At 47.9% G+C, this 27,605-nt stretch overlaps 1 protein-coding gene across 1 annotated transcript in view; it reads right to left on the bottom strand.

The window, feature by feature from the left end:
• Positions 1-27,605, bottom strand: part of LOC309550643 (calpain-8-like) — a gene marked incomplete at its 3' end in the record, with an annotated part of 108,715 nt that overhangs the window by 29,813 nt on the left and 51,297 nt on the right. The window contains exons 12-16 of the mRNA XM_082250980.1: positions 26,851-26,887; positions 25,975-26,037; positions 25,793-25,856; positions 3,661-3,725; positions 1,922-1,990 (exon numbers count right to left, since the gene is read on the bottom strand). Of these exons, the coding sequence (XP_082107106.1) occupies positions 1,922-1,990; positions 3,661-3,725; positions 25,793-25,856; positions 25,975-26,037; positions 26,851-26,887 (298 nt within the window). The remainder of the gene's footprint in view (positions 1-1,921; positions 1,991-3,660; positions 3,726-25,792; positions 25,857-25,974; positions 26,038-26,850; positions 26,888-27,605) is intronic.

Genomic DNA, 27,605 nt, shown 5'->3' with positions numbered 1-27,605 from the left:
TTGCTGTCCACCAGAATAAAAAGTCATACCTCACTCATGTCCTTGTAATTGCAGAAACGTTTTCAATAAAAATAATTCTGGTTTCACCCGGTTCGATCCCTTCGCACATTGGAGTTATTGACCATACTTTCAGCATATGTGCAACATAGACTCTAGGCATCCCAAGGCTATGCACTTAGGCCATCCACATGGATGAATTTCAGACAGTTCAACAGGGACCAATCCATATATGAGCACTGTGGGTGTACAGAAGTCCATCTACCAGTGCGTTTTTGGAAAAGCGTCCGGTGCTACTTTGGTACAATTGCAGTGTGGTTTTGGCCTCAGACTTCAATGGAAAACACCAAAAACATACATGCATGAGTTTTTGATGTATTTTTGAAGGTTATCAACTAGCATCCAGCCTCCTTCCTCTACCAAAAACACATTAAAAATGCAACTAAGTGGCACTACATAATTGCACTAAAAATTTGATCAAATCACAGCGGCACTAATGTGAACCTAGCCTGAGGGCCCGTTCACAGCTATCGGATAGGAAACTGCAGCGGCTTACTGTCTGGTAGCTGTCTGTTTCGGCTGCAGTGAGCTGGCAGTAGGGGGCAGTATTGTGCATGATTCAACACATCACACAGCTCTCTTTTTTTCTTTATTTAAAGTGCATAAGAGTGATATTTCATTCATGTAACTGTACAACAGCGTGATTTATTGTACTGCTATACAGTGACATGCAATTCTGTGCAGTGTCTGCATGTTATTACAGATCACTGCAGTGCACCTCAGGCCTGCGTTTCAGTGTGAATAGGACACATAGGAAACAACTGTGCGGAAAAACGCAGGTCACTGCGCTACTGTTAATTGGCCCTGGGGACGATGAAGTACTGGGGACAATGGAGTACTGGGGACAATGGAGTACTGGGGACAATGGAGTACTGGGACAATGGAGTACTGGGGACAATGGGGTACTGGGGACAATGGGGTACTGGGGACAATGGAGTACTGGGGACAATGGAGTACTGGGGACAATGGGGTACTGGGGACAATGGGGTACTGGAGACAATGGAGTACTGGGGACAATGGGGTACTGGGGACAATGGAGTAGTGGGGACAATGGGGTACTGGGGACAATGGGGTACTGGGGACAATAGGTTGCTTGGGCGCTTTTATTGTAAAGATGAACTAACCTATTTAGAATGTCTAAACCCAAGAACAAAAATCTAACATATTGCAGCTTACCAGTCCTTAGATTTAGTATGATAGCTGCATTGTTTTTTTTTTTTTTTTTTTGAGCTAAGCACATTTTACACAAGTACACAAATATGCCTTTTGATTTTGACAAAAAAGCAGCATCCTTGTAACTTCTTGTGGATTGAACTAAAAGACAATTTTATCAGCTTCATCATCTTCTGTGAACTACAATGCAACACTCTCCATAATGGCGATGAGGAGAGGGGGAGGTTTTGGTGATTCAAATCAGGAGAGCAGCGAGGGTGACAACGTTCTGTGCTCAGCTGAAAAGAACAGCCCTTTACCCTGCTGCTCATTAATAGATACAGTACAGTGGGCCAGTGTTGTCACCAAAGAACAGGAAGTGGTCTTTTGGTAGCACTACCAGGTGAAAATAAAGGAAAAAAGCCTGCAAAAAGAAAACAAATGCAGCCATCACATCTAAAGTTTGCTAAACTTTAATATAGCACCTTTTTTGTTTTGGGTTTAGATACACATTAAGGTAAAACACCTGTTCACCAGTCAGATTGTTTGGACTAAGATCAGAAAAAAGTAAATTCTAATTGCTGGCCTGGATTACAGAACTGCTCTGCTTTTTTCTGGTACTGAATAGATTTGCATCAATCTTCTGAAAAATGTTTAAAATGTTTACAGTATATATTAAAAAATGTGCCATATCTAGCAAATAAATCTTTACCATGTAGTAATCCAGTTTAATGCAGAGGGTTTTATATTCTTCTGCACTCAATGTCCCGGTATTGTCCACCTGTACAGTGTGTGGTTAAGGACTCTTCCTGACAGTGGTAAAACAGTACAGAGCCCCAGTGCAGGATACAGGGGTGTTCCTCCATAGCTGGACCAGCACAGCATACATCCCCAGTGCATGATATACAGCAGACACCCTACAGCTGGACCAGCACCGCAGAGAGCCCCTGTGCATGATATAGAGCTGTCCTCTACAGCTGGCCTAGCATAGTACAGAGCCAAGTGCATGATATAGAGCTGTCCCCTACAGCTGGCCTAGCATAGTACGGAGCCCAGTGCATGATATAGAGCTGTCCCCTACAGCTGGCCTAGCATAGTAGAGTCCAGTGCAGAATATAGAACTCTCCCCTACAGCTGGCCTAGCATAGTACAGAGCCCAGTGCATGATATAGAGCTGTCCCCTACAGCTGGCCTAGCATAGTATGGAGCCCAGTGCATGATATAGAGCTGTCCCCTACAGCTGGCCTAGCATAGTAGAGTCCAGTGCAGAATATAGAACTCTCCCCTACAGCTGGCCTAGCATAGTACAGAGTCCAGTGCATGATATAGAGCTGTCCCCTACAGCTGGCCTAGCATAGTACAGAGTCCAGTGCATGATATAGAGTTGTCTCCTACAGCTGGCCTAGCATAGTACAGAGTCCAGTGCATGATATAGAGCTGTCCCCTACAGCTGGCCCAGCATAGTACAGAGCCCAGTGCAGAATATAGAGCTCTTCCCTACAGCTGGCCTAGCATAGTACAGAGCCCAGTGCATGATATAGAGCCCGTCCCCTACAGCTGGCCTAGCATAGTACAGAGCCCAGTGCATGATATAGAGCTGTCCCTTACAGCTGGCCTAGCATAGTACAGAGCCCAGTGCATGATATAGAGCTGCCCTCTACAGCTGGCCTAGCATAGTAGAGCCCAGTGCATGATATAGAGCTGTCCTCTACAGCTGGCCTAGCCTAGTAGAGCCCAGTGCATGATATAGAGCTGTCCCCTACAGCTGGCCTAGCATAGTAGAGCCCAGTGCATGATATAGAGCTGCCCTCTACAGCTGGCCTAGCATAGTACAGAGCCATGGTGCAGGATATAGAGCTGTCCCCTACAGTTGGACTAGCACAGCACAAAGCCACAGTGCATGATATAGAGCTGTCCCCTACAGTTGGCCTAGCACAGCAAAGAGCCATGGTGCAGGATATAGAGCTGAAACTGTACAATTGGACCAGCACAGCACAGAGCCCCAGTGCAGGGCATTGAACTGTGCTTCTACAGCTGGACAAGGATAGTACAGACCACCAGTGCAGGGTAATGGGCTGTCCTTTTCAGCTTACCCAGTGGAGCAGAGAGCCTCAGTGCAGGATAAAGAGCTATGTTCATACAGCTGGCCCAACACAGCACAGAGCCACAGTGCATGATTTAGGACTGTCCATCCATAGCTGGCCCAGCACAGCACAGAGTCCCAGAGCAGGGTATTGAGCGGTGCTCTTACAGCTGTCCCAAATACAGCACAGGGCACCAGTGCGGGATATAGAGCTGCTCTCCTATACCTGACCCAACAAGGTGCAGAACCCCAGTTTAGGGTATCGAGCTGTCCCCTCACGCCCCAGTACAGGGTATATACAGTATGAATTTCTACATCATCTTTATAAAGTATTAATAGCAAGATTATATACATTTTTTAAAGGATACATCCATTAGATTAATAATTTCTCTGCATGTCCTCAGACCAAATCCATCAGATTTAATATCCATATCTGTAAAGAGAAAAGTGACAAAGGACATACTTTAAAATATAAATACAATCATTAACTAAATAGCTCTATCCCCCCTTGATCATTATTTGTGTACAAGCAGTTACAGACTTTGGATCAGATGCAGACCCAGGGCTGGCCCAAGACATTGTGCTGCCTGGGTCCAAGAGTAAAATGCTGCCCCCACCCCCCTCCCCCCCAAAAAAATAAATAAAAAATCACGTCCACCAAAAGGCCCCCACATCCATTATTTTTGTATATCATAATTAGAACTAAAATACATTTATCAGAAAGTCAGATTTACATGCAACAGCACCTTGTCTATATGCAAAATGATATGACTTACCCCAATGTTACCTCGCCCCCATCTTGGTGCCCTAGGGCATCCATGAGTGCAGTGTGTGTCAGCACCCCCCCCCCCCCACCCCTCAGGGCCCGTGTGCAGTGAACACGTTGCACCCATGGATGATATGCTACTGAGATAGCATAGCTGCCAACTGTCCAGTTTTTGATGGGACAGTCCCACCAAATAGGACCTTGTCTTGGCTAATTTACTCTGCTGGGACCTGTCCTGGGCCAGTGGGGGAGCGTGGGGGAGGCAGGAGGGGCTGTCTGACCTTTATTCCCTAATATCTCTCCCTGCGCTGAGTCCAGCCGCCATGATCATCTTCATGCTCAGGATGGCTGGCGGGCACCCTGTGAAAGGGGCGAACTGTGGCAGGGGCTGGCCTCTGTGCCTGTCCAATAGTGTAACTTCGGTGGTGCATGCGCAGGTGGCGGTGTAGAGCCGGGCCCCGCCCTCGCAATGACCATCACTAGCGCACGCTCAGGCTCAGCACACAGCCTTCAGCTATGGACCTGACCAACGTTCTTCTTCCTCCTCAACAGTGAGTGTGTGCAGTGCCGGCAGATTATGAGATATTACATTGAATTTACAGATGAACACGGATCATACAGTGTGCCAAAAGCGGGACGTCAGACTGTCAGTACTGTTTGTAGAGTGGGGAACAAAAAGACAGATTATACTGGCGCAAGCTGAGGCAGACTAGGGCAGTATAGGGGCAGGCTAGGGTAGTATAGGGGCGAGCAAAATCAGTATAGGGGTGGGCAAGGACAGTATAGGGGCAGGCTAGTGTAGAATATAGACAGGCTAGGACAGTTATAGGGGAGGGCTAGGGTAGTATATGGACAAGCTAGGGTAGTATATGGACAGGCTAGGGTAGTATATGATAGAAAAAACGGTGCAGCGCTAAAAGGATAAATTCACTATGATAATATAAAATACATGAGAATATTACATGAAATGATGCATAGCATAAAATCATTTAAAATCACATGAATGTCCATCTATGAAAGTCAGAGGGAGTAATGTCCATAATGAATCCAGGGAAAAGTGCACAGTGCTTCTATAGACAAGAGAAGGTGCTCTCACTCAGTGAAAACCTCCACCAGTGCCACTAGCCTCTCACCTGAGGGCTGTGAAAAAACAGCCTTAATCAATACAACAGCACAGCAGCTTCTCCACACAGGGTCCCCAGCAAGAACGACAATCTCCTTCACTTAGTACATAGACGGATGCTTTTGTTGATGTAAAGAAATATATTGTAGCTGTTTGTTTCACCATGTTCTTTGCATACTGATTCTGAATGGGAGGGTCTGGTTCATTATAGTCATATGGCTCACTCTCTGTGCTTATTCACAAGGATCCTAGACAGACTTCCGGATGGATATGATAACAGGTTAAGACCAGGCCTGGGAGGTAAGGCAATGACAATTCTTATTCATGGTGATTAAGTTAGCATGCGATTGCTTGATTGACATGGAAGGGCCCTTCTGCTCTCCTAGACAAACTTTGTCTGTGTTCCCAGGCTGAGAGAGACTCTCTTTCTCAGCCTGGGAACACAGACAACGTTTGTCTAGGAGAGCAGAAGGGCCCTTCCATGTCAATCAAGCAATCACATGCTAACTTAATCACCATGAATAAGAATTGTCATTGCCTTACCTCCCAGACCTGGTCTTAACCTGTTATCATATCCATCCAGAAGTCTGTCTAGGATCCTTGTGAATAAGCACAGAGAGTGAGCCATGTGCAGTGTTGGGGTAGTTACTCAAAAAATGTAACTAGTTACTAGTTACTTCTGTAAATTGTAATGAGATTACTTTACTAGTTACTGCATTTGAAAAGTAACTTCACTACTTATTACTTTACTTTCCTCTTTCTTAATTGACCGTGTAGAAGGAGATACATGACACTCTTTCTGCATAGAGTTTATTGTATAAACACAGGCTTTGGGAAACATGAGAACAAAACCTGAAAAAACAGAATAAAACATAAAGTGCAACAAAAAGTCATAAACTTCATCCCTCTCTATTCTTCGAAATAACGATTGTACCGCACGGCTTGGGTAACGCAGGAAAGCGCGTTCCTATAGCCTAGTAAAGTAGTGTAGTTACTTCTTATAGCCTAGTAAAGTAGTGTAGTTACCAATATTAGTATTGTAACTAGTTACTTTACTTAGTTACCAAAAAAAGTAATTTAGTTACTGTAATTAGTTACTTTGTAACTAGTTACCCCCAACACTGGCCATGTGACTATAATGAACCAGACCCTCCCATTCAGAATCAGTATGCAAAGAACATGGTGAAACAAACAGCTACAATATATTTCTTTACATCAACAAAAGCATCTGTCTATGTACTAAGTGAAGGAGATTGTCGTTCTTGCTGGGGACCCTGTGTGGAGAAGCTGCTGTGCTGTTGTATTGATTAAGGCTGTTTTTTCAAAGCCCTCAGGTGAGAGGCTAGTGGCACTGGTGGAGGTTTTCACTGAGTGAGAGCACCTTGTCTTGTCTATAGAAGCACTGTGCACTTTTCCCTGGATTCATTATGGACATTACTCCCTCTGACTTTCATAGATGATCATGTGATTTTAAATGATTTTATGCTATGCATCATTTCATGTAATATTCTCATGTATTTTATATTATCATAGTGAATTTATCTATTTATCCTTATTGATCGTTTTAGCGCTGCACCGGTTTTTCTATTGTATTATTTGAGGTTTTATATACTTTTACCTTGGTGTCAGCTGCTTGGTATATATTTATTTGCATGCGCCGATATACCTCTGTTTTTCCTAGGTGTAATGTTCCGGTACCTATGGTACCCTTGTTCCTATATTTCTCCTCTCTTTGCGTCCCATCTTGTATATACAAAGGACGCATACACCTTTAAGACCGGATGACATCACTGCCGAGCGCCGCTATGAGCGGCTATTTCAATCGCCGGTTTGCTCTCACTCATCGCTCGTTCAAACCCACATGTTCATCGCACCTACGCCTGAGAAGTCGGAGCTGCTGACATACCTTCTTTGCTGAACTAAGCCGGAAACCTCGCTGGTGATCCGTATCCCGCTACGGGATCACCCCTCTCCTCTGGACATTGTATTTCCTAACCTATCTAAGTGATAAGTACCCCGCAGGGGATTCTTACTAACCAATCTCCTACTGTCATCTACTGCAATTACCAAGACTATCTGTACCTATCTATTCACTATCATCTGCATAAGACTGTTAGCTCTTGGGACTACCTTGAACTATCCTTGCACTAGGTTACTCTGTCTAAAGTATACTCCATCTGTGTCCTCTTACCATCTGCACTATACTTGACATCAGAACCTATCTGCTTACCATCACCTGCAACTCTCCTATACTACTTCTAGTGCTCACCATACAATAGCCTGTCTCTCATCTATATATCCTCATATACTCTATCCCTCCATTAAACATCTATTAATATATATATAGTATATAACAGGCTGTACACGGTGATGAAGTCCTGAGAGTTGGATATGTTGTTCAACAGATTCTCTACAAGGCTACTGAGTGTAATAATTCTGCAGCTGTAAATCCATCCGCAAACAAAAACGCATGAACGTTACAGATTGAACGAGCCCTTAAAAAAAATATGAATTCAGCAGAATTATCCACTCATGTACTACAATTAAAACAACAAGTAGATGCATTGATCCATGCACTTACAGAGGTAAAAAATGACAATCAAACCTTGAGACAGCAGCTTGGCCGCCTCACACAGCCTCCTGCTGCTCAGCCCCGTGAGCCTAAGATAAACCCTCCTATAGTGTTTTCTGGTGATCGGAGCAAATTCCGTGAATTTAAAAACGCATGTTAATTGTTTTTTTTGTTAAAACCTCTAACCTACACCACTGATCAAATTAAGGTTTGTACCATCATCTCCTATTTAACGGGTGAACCCCGGGCCTGGGCAGATGCTCTCTTTGAAAAGGATGATCCACTCCTTAATTCTTATCCCTTATTTCTAGCACAACTTGCTACTTTATATGAAGACCCCAACAAGCAGAGTACTGCTGACACCCAGTTACGGGCCCTAAAACAAGGAAGGAGACCTGTTGAAGATTTTGTGGCGAATTTTAAAAGATGGTTCCCCTGATTCAGGGTGGAACGACGCATCTTTGCGAACGCAGTTTAGACTCGGCCTATCTGAGGCCGTTAAAGACGAGCTCGCCCGAGCGGATTTACCTGGCACTCTAGAGGGACTGATCCAGACCAGTATCAATATTGACAGACGACTACGAGAAAGAAAGGCTGAGAAGATGGGCTCACCATTTTCCAGTCCTTCTCGGATGTTGCCTGCTGACCCTACTCCTATGGAAGTAGGAATGATACGTCCACCTCTGACCCCTTCTGAACGTGCCAGGAGGAAAACCGAACATCTTTGCATGTACTGCGCATCCCCGAATCATCTGGTAAACGACTTTCCTTTTGTTCGCAGAAAAGAGGGTGAGTGTTCAAATGTCTTGCTAGGGGGACTCACAACTTCCTTTCCTAATTCTTATCTTTTTGTTCAATTAACATTGCAGTGGGACCAAACTAGGATCACCACCAAGGCTATGATTGACACAGGATCTTGTGGAAACTACATTGACATTTGTTTTGTCTCCCTTAATAAAATACCTATTGTTTCAAAACCCAAACCTGTCTCCGTTAGTTTTATTAACGGTACACCTTTATCCTCTGGTCCTATCACCAGTCAGACACAGGCACTTCTTGTAACTGCTGACGAGTCTCATGTGGAGACCACCCCTTTGATGTATTAACTTTGGCACATTTTCCAATCATTTTGGGACTTCCCTGGTTACACATACATCAACCAATCATCAATTGGAAAACAAGAACGTTAGCCTTCTCTTCTCACTATTGCGAGACGACGTGTAACCTCCCCACACATGATAGGATCCTGTCTGTACTGCCAGATGACATTATTCCTAAGTGTTATCAAGATTTATCAGAGGTTTTCCTCGAGAAAAACGCTCAAATGTTACCTCCTCACAGGGACTATGATTGTTGTATCGATCTGCTCCCTAATAGCAAGTTGCCTTACGGACATGTATATCCTCTCTCACAGGATGAACTCTCTCACCTTAAAGAGTATCTGGATGAAAACTTGGCAAAAGGATTCATCCGACCTTCTACTTCCTCCACTGCTGCTGGGCTTTTCTTTGTCCGCAATAAGGACTCTAGCCTTAGGCCTATCATTGATTTCAGACAATTAAATGCCATCACAATAAAGGATCGTTATCCTTTACCTCTTATTCCTGAACTTATCGAACAGGTGCGTGGGGCTTCTTTCTTTTCAAAATTGGACCTAAAAGGGGCATACAATTTAATTCGAATCCGTAAAGGGGATGAATGGAAGACGGCATTCAGAACCAGATACGGACTGTTTGAGTACCTGGTAATGCCATTTGGGCTATGTAATGCCCCCGCAGCCTTCCAACGTTTTATAAACGAGATATTTCGAGACTTGCTTGATGTTTGTGTGGTAGTATATTTGGACGATATACTTATCTATTCTCATTCCTTACCTGAGCACATAAAACATGTGAGACTTGTGTTGTCAAGACTACTTGCACATAACTTATATGTTAAATCAAAGAAATGTCTCTTTCATAAAGAGGAGGTACTATTCCTAGGATATATTATATCTAAAAGTGGAATCAAAATGGACATGAGCAAAATATCCTGCATTCTGGATTTGCCTGTGCCAACCACTCGCAAAGCATTACAAAGGTTCCTAGGATTCTCTAATTACTATAGGAAATTCATTAAAAACTTCTCTGCGATTGTGAAACCTCTCACACAACTTACAAGCACGAAGAGACCATTTAATTGGTCAAAGGAAGCAAATGGAGCATGACCAATGTAGAATAGATGTCACCCCCCAAACTCTTAGGCTGCTTAAAGCCAAAGGCTCCACCCCCATGCCATAAACCTTTCCCTTTACCTAAATAATTGAGACCACACCGTGCTTGGAGTTAATTGGCCACAGCAGCCATTTTATTAACCCTTTTACCTTAAAATTAACATAAGGAGAAAAAACATTCCTTACAAACATAAAACAATCAGTCATTAGGCCTGTTGGTCTTTGAGGCTCCTCCAAATAATTCCAAATCCTGCACTGCGGGACCTGTGCCCTGATAGGCCTCCAGCCGCGTCACCGGCTCGGAGACAAACCACTCCCCGCAGTGCCACCATTTTGAATTCCATTTAAACTGACATTAAATGGAATGCACCATAGGGACCCATACCAACGATGAGTCCCAACCATACCCTTATCCTAAACTGTTCACCTCCCCCGCCAGCAAAGACCAACAAAACGCCCAGCTGCCATGACAATATAAAATTCCCCCAGAAAGGACAGAAAGCACAAAAGACATGAAGCAAAATCAACCATAACAGTCCCAGAAATTAGGGAGGGCGGGTGGGAAGCTTCTTCTTCCTTCGTCCGTTGAACTTCCACTGACCTCCAATCTGAGGGGCCACCCCTCCTAACTGTACCTCAACCCCTCCCAAACCTGATACACCAATCCCTGCATACCCCCCAACTCAAAACAATTTAATTTAACTCACACCTGCCCTGTCTCCCCTCTTCACATGGTCATGTCTGCCCTGCGCTATTTTTTTTTTTTTTTTTTTTTTTTTTCGCTTCGGGCCTTGCTTGACCAATGTAGAATAGATGTCACCCCCCAAACTCTTAGGCTGCTTAAAGCCAAAGGCTCCACCCCCATGCCATAAACCTTTCCCTTTACCTAAATAATTGAGACCACACCGTGCTTGGAGTTAATTGGCCACAGCAGCCATTTTATTAACCCTTTTACCTTAAAATTAACATAAGGAGAAAAAACATTCCTTACAAACATAAAACAATCAGTCATTAGGCCTGTTGGTCTTTGAGGCTCCTCCAAATAATTCCAAATCCTGCACTGCGGGACCTGTGCCCTGATAGGCCTCCAGCCGCGTCACCGGCTCGGAGACAAACCACTCCCCGCAGTGCCACCATTTTGAATTCCATTTAAACTGACATTAAATGGAATGCACCATAGGGACCCATACCAACGATGAGTCCCAACCATACCCTTATCCTAAACTGTTCACCTCCCCCGCCAGCAAAGACCAACAAAACGCCACCAGCACCCAAGGGTGACACCTTACCCTTGCGTGCCCCTCCAAACCCTCAAGGCTCGCTGGATCCCATCCTGTAATCCCAGGGCCCATAAATCTATACCCACCGCATTGAGGTGGACTCCATCATCCCGCAGATACCGCCATGTGTCCACTTCCAACTCCAGGTGGCGAACCACCAACCCCCCATTCCGACACACAAAGCGCCCCACTTCCTTGTTCAACTTAATCCGAGCCTTATTAAGGCGCGCGACCGACCTGGCCATGCGCCAGGACGTGCGGGCCACCATATCCGACCAAACTACAAGCAGCGCCGGAAAAGCCGTGCGCAGCCGAAGGAAATCCAACTTTATGTCCCTGATCAAGGCCCGCGCGGACCTGGCCCCCAAATCGTTGCCCCCGGCATGCAGCACCAAAACATCTGGCTGCCTGTCCAACCGGGCGAAACGATGCACTTCGGGAAGGACCCTGCCCCAAGTAAGCCCCGGCACCCCCAGCCACCTGACACAAGCCTCGTGCCGAGAAAAACCAAGTTGTCTACCATTAGGACGCACATCAGCTCTCCGGGCCCCCCAGAAAACATACGAGTGTCCCACGATCCAAACAAGGCAGGGTTCCAAACCTACAAGAAAAGGGGACAAAAGGAAAAGAAAACCAACCAATAATCAGATAACCAGCCGGGCCCACACCCCCCCAGCGACAAAACCACCCCCCGTACATACCCTACACCAACAGCTGTGGACGAACGTACAACAAGAACCTCCTAGACTCCCAGCGCCCAATGCGTTTGACCGCATCGTCATTCAATCCCCAGCGTGCAGCCTCAGTGGCCGCCCCGATCCGAAAGGAATGAGATGCAAACCTACTGGCATCCAAACCCAAAGAGCCCACACACCTTCTGAACACCGATACAAATTGAAAACGAGATAACGACGACCCGTCCGCATGCATTAAAAATGAACCGGGCCGCGAAGGGCGGATTGCCCAGTAATCCCGAACCGCCCCTACCGGGCACAGCGGTGAAGACGGCACCGCGAACAACCGGACACGGACCCCCTTGCCACTCTGGTCCGTTTTGGACCGTCGAAGGAGGATAGTAACCCCCTCCCGACCGACAGAGACATCCTGACCCAATAGGCCCCCCGGCACCGTCCGGGAGGAGCTGACCAATTCCCCAATCCGGAAAGCCCCGAAAAAAGCGAGAGAAAAGGCCGCCTTAAACAACACCACCTCGTAACTCGAGGCGCAGTGCTCCCCCAATTGCCGGCAGACGTCCTGCAAAAGAGCGAAGGACACCGGGCGCCTAGTGTCCCTCCTCCGATAAGCCCTGGAATAGCCCCGTAACGCTTGTCTCACCACGAAGTCCTTCGTGTAATCCTGACAACCCAGAAATTTAAACAGAAAGGCCAAGCCGGACAACTTGCGAGCCACAGCGGAAGCCGACGCGCCCCTCTCAAAATGATCAGAGACAAAAGAAAGTAACACCCACCTGACCTCCGGACCCAGAGGATCCACCGATGCCACCCGCAACACCTCCAGCCACTCCAACCATACCTTGCAATAAGCCGACCACGTGGACCCGCTCACCGACTTCCTGATCCATCCAGCGAGGACCCCAAGGCAATCCCCCATAGCCACTCCGGACACGTGACTCCGCGTTGCTCCGCTGCCGGTGCCAACTCCCGGAACCTGTCCCACTGAAAACGAGACAGCGCGTCAGCAATATCATTCTTAACCCCCGGAATGTGCACAGCGTACAGGAAAACATTCAACCGTAGACACCGCAAAACCAAATACCTGAGGAGGCGCACCACCGGCTGAGACGAAGCCGACGCGCGGTTGATCACCTGAACCACCCCGAGATTGTCGCAATGGAGGCGAACCTTCAGGTTCCTGAACTCCGCCCCCCAAATCTCCAGGGCCACCACCACCGGGAACAGTTCCAGCAACACCAAGTTGCTGACCAGCCCCGCTACCTGCCATGCCCCCGGCCAAGGGGCGGCGCTCCACGCCCCCCGGTGAAAAGCCCCGTACCCCGCCGAACCAGCAGCATCGGTAAACAGTTCCAAATCAAAGTTGCTGATCGGCCCGGCCATCCACAAGGATCTACCATTGTATGTGGCCAAAAAACCGTGCCACAGACGCAAGTCATCCCTGTGTTCCCTGTTGAGCCTGACGAAGTGAGTGGGCAACTTCACCCCCGAAGTCGCCGCCGACAGCCGTCGGCAGAAAACCCGGCCCATGGGCATAATGCGGCAGGCAAAATTCAATTTACCCAGCAACGACTGCAAGCTGCGCAACTGAATCTTGCGCAAACCCAGCACCCCTTCAATTTCAGCTCTCAAAGCCCCCAATTTATCCTCCGGTAGGCGACACTCCATGGCCTCCGAATCCACGACAATGCCCAGGAAGCTGAGCACCGTGGTCGGGCCTTCCGTCTTGTCGGGGGCCAACGGAATGCCGAAGCACCCGGCCACATGCTGCAACGTGGCAAGCAGGATCGCGCACCCGTTGGAAGAGGGCGGGCCCACACACAGAAAGTCGTCCAAATAGTGGATCACCGAATTCACACCGGAAACCTCCCGAACCACCCACTCCACAAAGGAACTGAAGGTCTCAAACAGCGCGCACGATATGGAGCAGCCCATAGGAAGGCAGCGATCCACATAATACGCCCCTTGCCACCGGCAGCCCAGCAATCGAAAACTGTCCGGGGGAACCGGGAGCAACCTGAACGCCGCCTCAATGTCCGATTTGGCCATCAAGGCCCCCCGCCCATAATGTCGCACCCAGGCCACCGCGGCGTCAAAGGAAATGTAAGACACCGTACAGGCATCCGGGTCGATGGCGTCATTCACAGACCCACCCTTTGGGAAGGAGAGGTGGTGAATGAGGCGAAACTTGTTGGGTTCCTTCTTGGGAACCACCCCCAACGGCGAAACCACCAAGTCACGCACCGGCACCTCCGAGAACGGGCCCGCCATGCGACCGAGAGCCACTTCCTTGTGCAACTTATCCGACACCACCAAAGGGTGGCGCAATGCCGAACGCAAATTCCTCGCCACCGGCGGCACCGAGGCCAAAGAGCAAGGGATACGAAAACCCACCGCAAAACCTTCCCCCAGAAGTCGGGCGGCCGCCCTATCGGGGTACCTATCTAGAAAAGGCCGCAGCCTTTCCACCCTCACCGGCGTCGTCCCCTTTGTGCGAAGGCTCTCCGGACCGCCCTTTTCCGGACTTAAAACACCGAGCCAAGGAATGGGAACCTCCGCAACCGGAGCATTCATGTTTGAAGCGACATGTGCCACCGAACTTACAGGAACCCTCATTAAATGGCCAGCAGAAACCCCTCCTCTTTGCGGCCGGCTGTCCCGGGGTCGCAGAACCACCGGCCCCCCCTGGAAAAAACTGATTCGGAGCCTTCGCAGACGACATGAGCCGCATCCACAGGCTGATGTCCTTGTGGTCCCACCGCAAGGACGGCCTAACCGCCTTCCGCTGCCGGAACTGTTCGTCGTACCGCAGCCAGGCCGACCCCCCGTAAACCCGATAGGCTTCCCCTACAGCGTCCATGTAGCAGAACAGGGCCGAGCAGTTTTCCGGCGCCTTTTCCCCTATGACGCCCGCCAGAATGGCAAAGGCCTGCAGCCAATTGGCGAAGGTCCGAGGGATAAGCCGATAGCGTCGCGCCTCCTCGTCCTCCTTCTTGCGCTCCTCCGGTTTAACCCTGTCCAGGTGAAACTTCTCGAGGGGCAACAGCGTGAAGATTTCCACGTACTCACCCTTCCAGATCTTCTCCCGGACTTCCTGCTTCAAATGTGCCCCCAACGGGCCCTCAAAACAAACATATACCTCACCTTTCGCTGAATCGTCCAGGCGAACAGCGTCCGCCTTCCCCTCCTTCGCCGTCCCGGTCTTGTCCCCCGTCGCCCCGGCCGTCACCGCCACCACTGCCGGAGCACCAACAACCTGGGGAGGGGCCCCAGCCCCCCCCGCAACTAGCCCCGTGGAAGACGGCCCCGCCAGCCCCGGGGCCCCCCCCGGCTCCGTGCCCGAGCCCCCCGCCGGAGGCACCCAAGCCGCCGCTGGAGACAAGCGGCCCCCGTCCCCCGGGGGCAAACGCCCCAAGAGGTCCCGTAGACCCAGGAGGAAGCCCCTCAAACCCCCCATCATCACCCCCTTCCGGGGTCCCCGCCCCCACTGGCCGGGACACCCCCACCCCCCGAGCCCCTCCAGCACTCCCACCCCCCACATCAAACAAGCCCCGCAAATCAGACAAAGCCAGAGAAGGAATTGTGACCTCACCTGTCTGCCCAGGGGGGGCGCCCCCAGCCGCCGATCCAGCCTCCCTCGTCGCCGACCGACCACCGACATCCTCTTCCACATCCGATCCGGACACTTCGCCTTCCGAACGATCGTCCCCGGGCACCGCCGACATCCGTCCACCAGGTGTCGCACTCCCGCCATTTGCAGAGCCGAGCGACAGGCGTCCACGCCCCCGTACTCCAGCTCCGCCCGACGGAGACCTCTGTGAACCAGCCGAACTTCCGATGACCCGGCCACGTGACTTGCCCCGCCGCGTCATCTCTCTGCGCCCAGCCGAGGCCGACTCCGAGTCCCGCCGATCACTGCTGCCACCGGCCGCCATGAAGCCGCTCCCACGCCGAGGCACCCCTCCGACCGGAGCATCGCCAGTAGGGGAGCCCGCCAGTCCAGTAGCACCCCGGCGAGAGGGACGGGGAGAGACCGAAGGCCGCCTCCCCCCACTACCCCCAGAGCTCCGTCCATGCAGAGGATTCCTCCCAGAGGCGCGCACGGCCGCAGCAGGAGTACGCTTAGCCGGCGGCCCTGAAGGGTCCCTGTCGGGGCTCCTAGGATGACGCTGAGCTCGAGGGGAAGGGTCCGGTGAAAAACGCTCCGGCGGCCGTGACCGCCGAGCCCGCGGGACCGCAAGCCCCTCCGAATCCTGTGCAGAGTCCTGAACCCCCATCAACGTGGAGACCTGGGACCGGAGCCACTCAGTCCCCTTCACCGCGGCAGCGGCCTTAATTTGCTCCAGCAAAACGTCCAAATCCGCCATCACAGACCAGGGAAGCTGAGGTGAGATGCTCTGCAGTGAAAAAGGTGGGTGACCAAGCTTCTTCTTCCTTCGTCCGTTGAACTTCCACTGACCTCCAATCTGAGGGGCCACCCCTCCTAACTGTACCTCAACCCCTCCCAAACCTGATACACCAATCCCTGCATACCCCCCAACTCAAAACAATTTAATTTAACTCACACCTGCCCTGTCTCCCCTCTTCACATGGTCATGTCTGCCCTGCGCTATTTTTTTTTTTTTTTTTTTTTTTTTTCGCTTCGGGCCTTGCTTTCTGTCTGCTGAAATCAAGCTTTACTACTGCCCCCATACTATGCCATCCAGACCCATCCCTTCAATACATCTTGGAAGGTAGATGCGTCTAATATGGCAGTAGGAGCAGTTCTCTCACAACGACCAACAAACATCTCACCTCTTCACCCAGTTGCTTTCTTTTCAAAGTCATTAAGTAGCCCCGAGGTGAACTACCCAGTAGGTGAGAAGGAGTTATTAGCCATAAAACTGGCATTGGAGAATTGGAAACATCTACTTGAGGGCACTCAATTGCCAATTCTGATATATACTGATCACAAAAACCTACAATACCTTCAGACTAATAGAACTCTTTCCCACCGGCAGGTACGGTGGTCGTTATTCTTTCTGAGATTTAATTTTTTAGTAACTTACACGCCCGCAGACAAAAATAAAAAAGCGGATGCACTCTCACGACTAGCCGAGAAAGATTGCACTGAGGTTCCCTCAGTTCCTATAATACCACTTGAACGTATTATCAGAGTCGTTCGCTCACTGAAGGAGGAGATTTTGCACAGCATAGGGTTGGATTCACCTCCACCACAACTAAATACTGACGCAGAGGGCTTCCTCTACTACAACGATAAATTATACATACCCCCTACTATGCGAACCAAGATCTTAGAATTGTCGCATGATGTACCTATGGCAGGACATATGGGTATGACTAAAACTCTCAATCTACTCACTAGGCAATTTTGGTGGCCAGACATGAAGACAACCGTAAAAAAGTTTGTTTCATCTTGTGATATCTGTGCAAGGTCTAAAATTGACAACACGAAACCATCAGGATTACTTTGTAGTTTACCGATACCCCAGGTTCCGTGGGAAGTGGTATCCTTGGATTTCATAGTGGAACTACCACCTTCCAAAGGATTCAACACCATCTTGGTATCAGTGGACCATCTGACCAAGATGGCACATTTCACCCCTATCCGAAAACTACCTTCATCCAAACAAACAGCAGAATTACTTGTGAAACATGTCTTTAAGTTACATGGTATTCCAAAAACACTGCTGTCTGACCGTGGTTCACAATTCATCTCAAAATTTTGGCTAGCTCTATGTCAGATACTGCGAATAGAGCGTAACCTTACTTCTGCCTACCACCCTCAGACCAACGGACAGACAGAGAGAGTTAACCAGTGCATTGAACAGTACCTGCGTTGCTATACTTCGTATCTACAGGACGATTGGGCAGATCTCCTCCCACTGGCGGAATTCGCCTATAACAACGCTACTCATAGCACTACTAAGCAAAGTCCGTTTTACCTGAATTATGGGTTTCATCCCACACTCCTTCCTCCACGTATCTTACCATCAAGTAATCCAGTAGCATCTGATTATCTTGCCCAGATAAAGGATTCTCTGGGATTACTCAACAATACAATATCTCATGCTCATAGCCAACAAAAAAAATACTACGACCTCCGTAGGAAACCCTCTCCCCAATATGCCATTGGGGATCTTGTTTGGCTTTCTACAAAAAATCTGAGACTAAAGATCCCTAGTAAAAAACTTGGACCTCTATTTCTGGGACCTTTTCCAATAGAGAAGCTTATTGGAAAAGCTGCAGTACAACTCACATTGCCAGTAGACCTCAAGATACATCCTGTCTTCCATGTGTCTCTACTGAAGCCCCATGTTCCTAACCAAGGAATAAGGCCTACTATCTCACCTCCACCTCCTGTACAAGTGGAGGGTGGAGAAGAATTTGAGATAAAAGAAATTTTGGATTCCCGTTTCAATAGAAGAAGACTCCAGTATCTTGTACGATGGAAGAATTATGGGCCCCAAGATGACACCTGGCTGGATACCTCCAATATCCATGCCCCTAGACTGATTCGCAATTTCCACTCGAAATATCCGGAAAAACCAGTTCTAGAGGCCTTCCGGAGCCGGCCTTAAGGGGGGGGTACTGTAATGTTCCGGTACCTATGGTACCCTTGTTCCTATATTTCTCCTCTCTTTGCGTCCCATTTTGTATATACAAAGGACGCATACACCTTTAAGACCGGATGACATCACTGCCGAGCGCCGCTATGAGCGGCTATTTCAATCGCCGGTTTGCTCTCACTCATCGCTCGTTCAAACCCACATGTTCATCGCACCTACGCCTGAGAAGTCGGAGCTGCTGACATACCTTCTTTGCTGAACTAAGCCGGAAACCTCGCTGGTGATCCGTATCCCGCTACGGGATCACCCCTCTCCTCTGGACATTGTATTTCCTAACCTATCTAAGTGATAAGTACCCCGCAGGGGATTCTTACTAACCAATCTCCTACTGTCATCTACTGCAATTACCAAGACTATCTGTACCTATCTATTCACTATCATCTGCATAAGACTGTTAGCTCTTGGGACTACCTTGAACTATCCTTGCACTAGGTTACTCTGTCTAAAGTATACTCCATCTGTGTCCTCTTACCATCTGCACTATACTTGACATCAGAACCTATCTGCTTACCATCACCTGCAACTCTCCTATACTACTTCTAGTGCTCACCATACAATAGCCTGTCTCTCATCTATATATCCTCATATACTCTATCCCTCCATTAAACATCTATTAATATATATATAGTATATAACAGGCTGTACACGGTGATGAAGTCCTGAGAGTTGGATATGTTGTTCAACAGATTCTCTACAAGGCTACTGAGTGTAATAATTCTGCAGCTGTAAATCCATCCGCAAACAAAAACGCATGAGCGTTACACTAGGGTAGTATATGGACAGGCTAGGGTAGTATATGGACAGGCTAGGGTAGTACATAGACAGGCTAGGGTAGTATATGGACAGGCTAGGGTAGAATATGGACAGGCTAGGGTAGAATATGGACAGGCTAGGGTAGTATATGAACGGGCTAGGGTAGTATAGGGGCAGGCTAGGGTAGTAAATGGACAGGCTAGGGCAGTATAGGGGCAGGCTAGGGTAGTATATACAGTAGACAGGCTAGGGCAGTATAGGGGCAGGCTTGGGTAGTATAGGTGCAGGGTAGGGTAGTATAATGGCAAGCTAGGGCTGTTAAAGGAGTTTTGAGCATGACAGGTTATGCAACATTTGGAAATCCAGCAGATCAGAAGTCACTATTGGAAAAAATGATGGACATCCTTTGTGTCCTGTCACACAGAACTGTTGCTCTCTCCCAGTGCTCCCACAGTCTTCAGTGCCTAGCCTCACGCATGCACCAGAGTAAAAGAAGGCGGGCCAGGCATGAGGCCGACTGCACCCCCTCCTACAGTTCAACCCAATAGAAATCCAAGCCTTGCAAGTTGCGCCCGAACATTGGCTGCTGGCGGCAGGGCAGCCATCAGAAATTTTGGGGCCCCTTACACAGCTGTAGGCCTGGGCCCCCCCCTTCCCCCCCGGGCCTGACCTCCAACATTACCCAGGGCTCGCCCACTTTCCGTCCCACCAAATCAACCCATAATATACATTGATTTAGGTTATTTTCACAAAAGAAATGTAGTAGTATACAATTTGGCCTAAATGTATGAAAAAATATTTTTTCTTTGCAAAATTTTATAACAGAAACAAAGAAAAATGCTTTTTTTTTTTCAAAGTTTTTCTGTTTATTTAGCAAAAAATGAAAAACCCCAGTGGTGATTAAATACCACCAAAAGAAATCTCTATTTGTGTGGAAAAAAAAATGATAAAAGTTTGGATTTAGCGTTGCATGATTGCGCAATTGTCATTCAAAGTGCAACACTGCTGATGGCCCAATATAGCGAAGAGATATCCCCATCCAGCAAAGAGACAGTCACAGGCAGTCTGGCAGCACAAGCCCACATGTAGCCCATCAGTATCCTTATAATCCCAGTCTGCAGATATGTCACCTCCGCTCAATTCACAGTCCACGAAAGCTAGGCCAGACCCCCCTTTCCTCTTCACTTCCACGGTGTCAACAACCAACTAAGCTCCGAATCAGCCAGTGACTGATCAATGCTGCCCTGTCCCTGAGCACACGCTACCAGGGCCATCCTAATAGCATTATTGGCCCCTGGGCAAAGTAATGCACTGGGGCCCATACAAGCCTTCCCAATTTTTACACCTACTCTCAAAAATAAAGTATAAATAGTTGACAGATTTAATAGATCTGTTCTTAGATTATTCGTTTATTAGATTTGATAGGTCTGTGCTGCAACTTCCCCGCAACTCCGTGCAATGCTTGTGGTGGGGTGATGCAGTATTTTTGGGAGTTAAAACAAGTGGTGAGGAGGTGACATACTTTTTCACTGCCTGATAAATGCCTCTAAAAAGGAATCCATGTGTGTATTGTTTTTCAGAGGAGTGGCATCCTTTTTCAGGCTGTATAATGCAGAGCTACTGGAACGATTCACAGCATCTGCAGCTCTGCTTTGTCGGCTGTGGTAAAGGCAGTGTATCACATGGCTCCCCCTTTTTTTTTTAATGAACTTTATTTTAGGTGTATAAATTGTACACTTCATTCACAGCAATTGTGATGCGCTGCATTGTTGTGCGATTCAGGCATAGCATGTCTGCATTTTATTACAGCATGCTGAAGCACAGCCATAGGCTGTGTTGCAGTGTGAATGGGACACATAGGAATAAATCAATTTCCTGAGTGTCCCTGATGTGACAGATGTTACAATGCAGCAAAACATGTCACTGTACTGTATATAGTGTAAATTAGGCTACATTCACACCAGGGATTAGCGCCAGTGTTAATTGCAGCAGCTGTCAGCACAGCAGCTGTCAGCAGGTAAGTGTGGCCACTGGACCTGTTCACTATAATGACAGGTCGCTGGCAGCTGCACCTATTTGTGGCTCTCTGCGAAATTAATGATTAGCTGCAGAAAAGTGCATCCAGCAGCAATCGCTATAATGAACAGAGCCGGCGGCCACATATACCCACTGACCCACAGCTCTCAATCAGAGACACAGAGCAGAGGAGGTGGGGGGGGGGGGTGCATCTGCAATTGTCAAGGGGGGGGGGCGAGTTAGAGACACTCACCAATTATCCAGCCAGGATCTATCACTGTGTTGGCCCTGCTGTAGTGGCTGTGTACTCTAGTTTGGCATCTGTCCTGCATACACACAGCAAGCCCCTTCACAGTGTGTGCGTGTGTGTGTGAGAAAGGGGTAGGATATGGGTGGGGCCGCTGGGGCAGGCACAGCAGGGGTAGGATGGATCATCAGAGGAGGAGCAGAGTCACTGGACTGGCATGTTGATCACACTGTGCTGTGCACTTCTATTCCTGTCTCACTTGCAGGTTTTGTGCAAATGAGACATTGAGTAAAAAGATCGGTACAGCACAGAGACAGTGCACAGCAGCAAACTCCAGAGACAGGTAGCTGCCCAGACCAGTAATTGACCATGATGAGAACCTAAATACTGCAGGCATCAGGTGCACGCCGCTGCTAATACTGTTAGTGTGTAGTGTACCATGCCACCCCAGCACTGCCAGCAGCTTACCTCTAGATTCGACCGGCACTGGTGGGGCCCCTGGGCTGTGCCTGCTCGATAAGACGGCCCTGCACGCTGATGCTCTGCTCTCCTCTCTGTCTCTCTTCCGGCCTCCGTTTTTAGTGTACCGCGCTCTCTACCACTGGTCACGTGATGACCCAGTGGCAACCCACCCACCTGCTGGCAAAGCGTAGGAAGCTGTAGGTGAGAGGAGCGGTCTGTCCATTGGGCTACGTTCTCCCCTCATTACTGAAAGGAAGAAACAGCTGAGCGGGCGGTGGGCCCCTCAGGTTGGTCGGGCCCCATACATGTGTATGGGCTGTACCCCCCTGATGGTGGCCCTGGCTGGCGGAGCCGGTAAGGAAGGAATCTTTCATTGCTTTCTGTCTCCTGTGGGTTCCCTGCCCCCAGCAGCACATGCACCTGAGCTCTTCATGTGTGCTCGGGTGTTTAACACCCAGTGTTAGACTGTGTTCGAGGACCCTCGCACCCGGCAACTAGGAGTATGAGTGTTAAAGGCAGCAGGGCGTCCCAGCGGGACCCATGGTAGGTCTGGCCCTGCTCAGACCTTTGCAATCAGCAGCTTGTGCTTTATACCCCCTTATACAATCCAATATGATGCCTTCAATGAAAGGGTCGCATCCTCCAGAAAAAGACTTAGTTAAAGCATATCTCACTCTAACAGTAGAAATGTAATATATTTTAGCTTACCAGTCCTTAGATGTGATGGCTGTGTTTGTTTCCATTTTCCAGATCTATTTATTTTACTTTCACCTAGTAATTTGTCCAGTAGCACACTTTCTGTCCTAGAGTGACAACTAGAGTTACTGCACTGTATCTATGGAGGAGCAGCATTGTCACCCTAGAACAGGAGTTATGACTGCAGAAGAACAGGCTCGCTCTAGCATACATAGGGTGAGTTTATTAAGTGTGGTTTGTTATGAAGTGTACTCTTCATTGCCTAAACCTATAGCAGCTAAGACGTGGACTACAATAATAATGCGATTTTCTCTGTTTTTTGATCTATCCATAATCAGTGATTTTACATGCACATCAGATGTAGGTACAAATCCACATTAATCTTGTACTGATATCAATAAAATGGACCTCTGGGCACAATTAAAAAATGGCATATATGATGCAGTCCTTCACTAGTAACAGCAGTTTTTGTTTATCTGGGCTCCCCTCCCATCCTGTAAGATAATTGTATTACCTGTGGTTCCTGCCAGTAGACCACTTGTCCTGTTGAATAGTTCAGATCATCAGATAATACCTCAAATGCACATGCACAGTATTTACGTCACTCTGGCAATAAGCTGGCATGACGTCTGAGGCATTATCCAACATTCAGCATATGCAGTAATCAACAGAACAGAACACCGGAGGCAGTCCGATATGTCCTGCATGGCGACTCCTCCCGCAGCCTTGCTCTCATGTACCCTGCCCGGTCACACTCTGGCTTTGGTCTCATCCTCTTAGAGGAAGATTAGTCTGGGGCTGCCAGTCATGTACCACCCCTGGGAAGAGTGAGGGAGGCTGGGCAGGTAACTCAGTGAGGAGAGCACAGCACACGCTGGCCGGGGTTAACGTGATGGTGTTCTGTGGATTATTGCATTTGCTGATCATCGGATAATGCCTCCAAAGATCCGCGCATGCGCAGAGTTGAAGCCACAACAGCTGATTGCCAGAGTGACGCCAGTACTGCGCATGTGCAGATTGTCGGAGGCATTATCTGATGATCTGCACTATTTGACAGAACACCCTTATTTTTATTTTTATTCCCCTCCTTTGATAGGGTGACAGTTCTGTAGTAAAATGGTAGAACAATATTTTCACCCTGTGGACAGGGTAGTATTATACCCAAAATGTGGCATGGAGACGAATGTCTGTTCCTTTTGATATTGTTCTAGTGCAGTGGTTCTTAACCTGGGTTCGATCGAACCCCAGGGGTTCGGTGGGTCAGTCTCGAGGGTTCAGCACACCCTCCGCTAGTACCACTTCGCTGTCAGGGACTATTTCTCCAGTTTCGGGCATGTCCTTCCACTCCCGCTCCGCGCCGTCATCATGGAAATACATAACTTCCAGTGGCATAGTGTGGGGGGTGCAGGGGGGGGCGGCCGCACCGAGCGCAACATCTGGGGGGGGGGGGGCGCATCCGCTCTGCAGTGTCATGTCACTCACTCTGTCATGATAGGCTGGCCGCCACTGCCCGCTGAGTCTGCTCGCACTCGCAGCTCTCTCTGCCCCTGGCTCACTCTGACTGCTGGCTGTGCAGCTCGGCTCCCGGCCGAATCCAATCCAGCCGGAGCCGGCATCACCCACTGTGGAGTGGTGGGGGGAGACAGGCCAGGTGTGCCGTGCGGAGAGGGACTGTCTGGGGGAGGGACTAACCCATGCAGCGGCTGCCCAGTGCAGCGCGGGAGAGAACCACCAGGCCCGGCAGCCGCAGCAGCAGAAGAAGTCGGCAGGTGAGAGGCCAGAGAGCCAGTGGTGACAGTGGTGCTGCAGGAGGAAAACCTAGCCTGTGATCAGGAGTTAGTGAAAAAAAGGTAGGACTGGAGTAGTACTGGCTGTACTAGTCTAGTGACTGACTGTCTGACTGACTGTGTGAGAACACTGAGAAAACTATGTAAAGGGGATCTATTTTATGGGGAACCTGGCCTGCTGTAAGGGGGGAGATCTAAATGGGGGACGGGACCTCACCTCACCCTGGCCTGCTGTAAGGGGAGATCTAAATGGGGACGGGACCTCACCTCACCCTGGCCTGCTGTAAGGGGGGATCTATATGGGGGACATGATCCCCCATATAGATCCCCCCTTACAGTAGGCCAGGGTGAGGGGAGATCCCCCATATAGAGCCCCCCCTACAGCAGGCCAGGTTGAGGTTAGGTCAGTCTGGGGTCCCCCATATAGATCCCCCCCTACAGCAGACCAGGGTGAGGTTAGGTCACTCTGGGGTCCCCCATATAAATCCCTCCCTACAGCAGGCCAGGGTCCGGACCTCACCCTGTCCTGCTGTAAGGGGGGAAATCTATATGGGGGACGGGACCTCACCCTGGCCTGCTGTAAGGGGGGATCTATATGGGGGACCTCACCCTGGCCTGCTGTAAGGGGGGATCTATATGGGGGACCAGGTCCCCCATATAGATCCCCCCTTACAGCAGGCCAGGGTGAGGATCTATATGGGGGACCAGGTCCCCCATATAGATCCCCCCTTACAGCAGGCCAGGGTGAGGTGAGGTCCCGTCCCCCATATAGATCCCCCCTTACAGCAGGCCAGGGTGAGGTGACATGAGACATGATAATGACATGAGAGTGGCACTTGCCAAGATAAAGCCGCACATTTCTGAACTGGTCTCTGAAAGACAACAGCAGAAGTCACACTAATTTGCAGTAAATATTCATTATTATGTTTTTGTGTGAAAATCATATTTTAATGGTGTTGTTCATTTTGTGCACCTATGTATAAATATATACCTAAAATAATATATACCTATGTTTTGAATTTGAAAAAAATCATATTTTATTTTTTCCAATTAAGAAGGGTTCGGTGAATGCGCATATGAAACTGGTGGGGTTCAGTACCTCCAACAAGGTTAAGAACCACTGTTCTAGTGTGAATTTATTTGTGATGCTTTGAGAATGCAATAAATGAGATGCAAAAAAAAAAAATTTTTCAAAAAATTCCAATTCAGCAAATGTGACTCAGTGAGATTGTTCTGATGTAGCGTACAAATAATTTTCAACTTACACTTTGATAGCTTCTTGTTCAAAGCCCGACTCAGGTCCTTCACATTGAACTCCTCTCTCTGCTGCTGCAAACATGACGGGAAACAATGTAAAAAGCAGAAAAAGTAATTCTTTACATTTATTGCACGAGTAACTATAAAATGATAAAATGTAATCTGTCTATATTTAGGATATCTCAGTTACCTCTTCATATGATTCCTCACACCCATTCTGAGGCTCCACTTCTGGGGCTGAATTTGATAAAGGCTTCACAAAATAAAATATTATGATTTCATTTTTATTCAAACTAATTGGCTATTTTAAGATAGATAAGATAGATTAGATAGATAAAATAGATAAAATAGATAAAATATATTAGATAGATTAGATAGATTAGATAGACTATATAGATTAGATAGATAAAATATATTAGATAGATTAGATAGATTCGATAGATAAAATAGATTCGATAGATAAAAGAGATTAGATAGATTAGATAGGTTAGATAGATAAAATAGATTAGATAGATAAGATAGATAGATACTTCTAACATTAATTAAAGTGCATCTAAACCCAAAAATAGAAATGTACTGTAATCCTTAGATGTGGTGGCTGCATTCATTATCTTTCTTTTTTCAGGCTAAAAGCATTTTCATCAAGTACAGAAAATATTGGTTAACGCCAATAAAAATCCAACTCCCTGAGCATGGTACTGAAATCTCAAAATGATCAACCTTCCCATCTATCTTCTGTTGGCTACAGACCCCCCATCCCAGTATGTAATTAAGATGAGGAGATTGGGAGTTGTTTTGTAGTTCTAACACCCTTGCTATCCCAGGATGCACCTCCATAGATGCAGTACAGGAAGTATATGACCGGCAGGAATACCAGGTGGCAACAATGAAAAATGGAAAACTAATATAGCCACCACATCTAGGCTTTTTGTTTTGGGGTTTGAATATATTGCAAATAATAATGATGAAATAATATGAGCTCAGAAAACTTTGGAAGGACATAAAAGGTATACAGGCTGTAGACTCATATATACATTGCATTAATTGTGAATCGCTTTGAATTTACCTCATAGATATTTGCTTCCACCACATTGCCAATTTCACTAAAACAAATAAAATACATTTTAAAAACTGTTTTAAGGATACACCTATCATGTGGAAATCCATGTTTCATGAAGTTTTGATGAAATGTAAAGTAAAAAGGCTAACATTTTGTAATATGTAGGTTGTTTGGAAGTGTAATGAGATACAATGTGAATTGTACACAAGGGACCTGTTAATTACGGTTATCTCCCCCAACTCTAACACTTAAATTGGTACTAAAGTCTCAATTTTTTTTTCAGTTTAAATAATAAACCTGTAATACTTACCTGCTCTGTGCAGTGGTTTTGCACAGAGCAGCCCCAATCCTCCTCTTCTTGGGTCTCCCGCCAGTGCTCCTGGCCCCTCCCTCCTGCTGAGTGCCCCCACAGCAAGCAGTTTGCTATGGGGCACTCGAGTCGAGCCGCCCTGCTCTCTCCTTATTGGCTTACTGACTTTGATTGAAGGCTACTGGAGCCAATAGTGCACCGCTGCTGTCTCAGCCAATGAGGAGGGAGAGCCCAGGACAGTTGAGGTTCTAATACAACATTGCTGGATCTAGATGGGGGTTAGGTAAGTATTAGGGGGGCTGCTGCACACAGAAGGTTTTGCATTACCTTGTAACTATCACCTTGTCACCTTAAACCCATTCAGTTTAAAATAGAAATGAAAGGCAAAACATTTTTGTATAAATATAAAAAGACATTTTAAATACCTTTTTTCCCTTTTTTTTTTTTTTTT

Source organism: Pelophylax lessonae, assembly GCF_965119305.1.
Source record: "Pelophylax lessonae genome assembly, chromosome: 3".
NCBI classification, from domain to species: Eukaryota; Metazoa; Chordata; class Amphibia; order Anura; family Ranidae; genus Pelophylax; species Pelophylax lessonae.
Note: the sequence above shows the minus strand (reverse complement) of the source record. Positions and strands in the feature narration are given on the sequence as shown.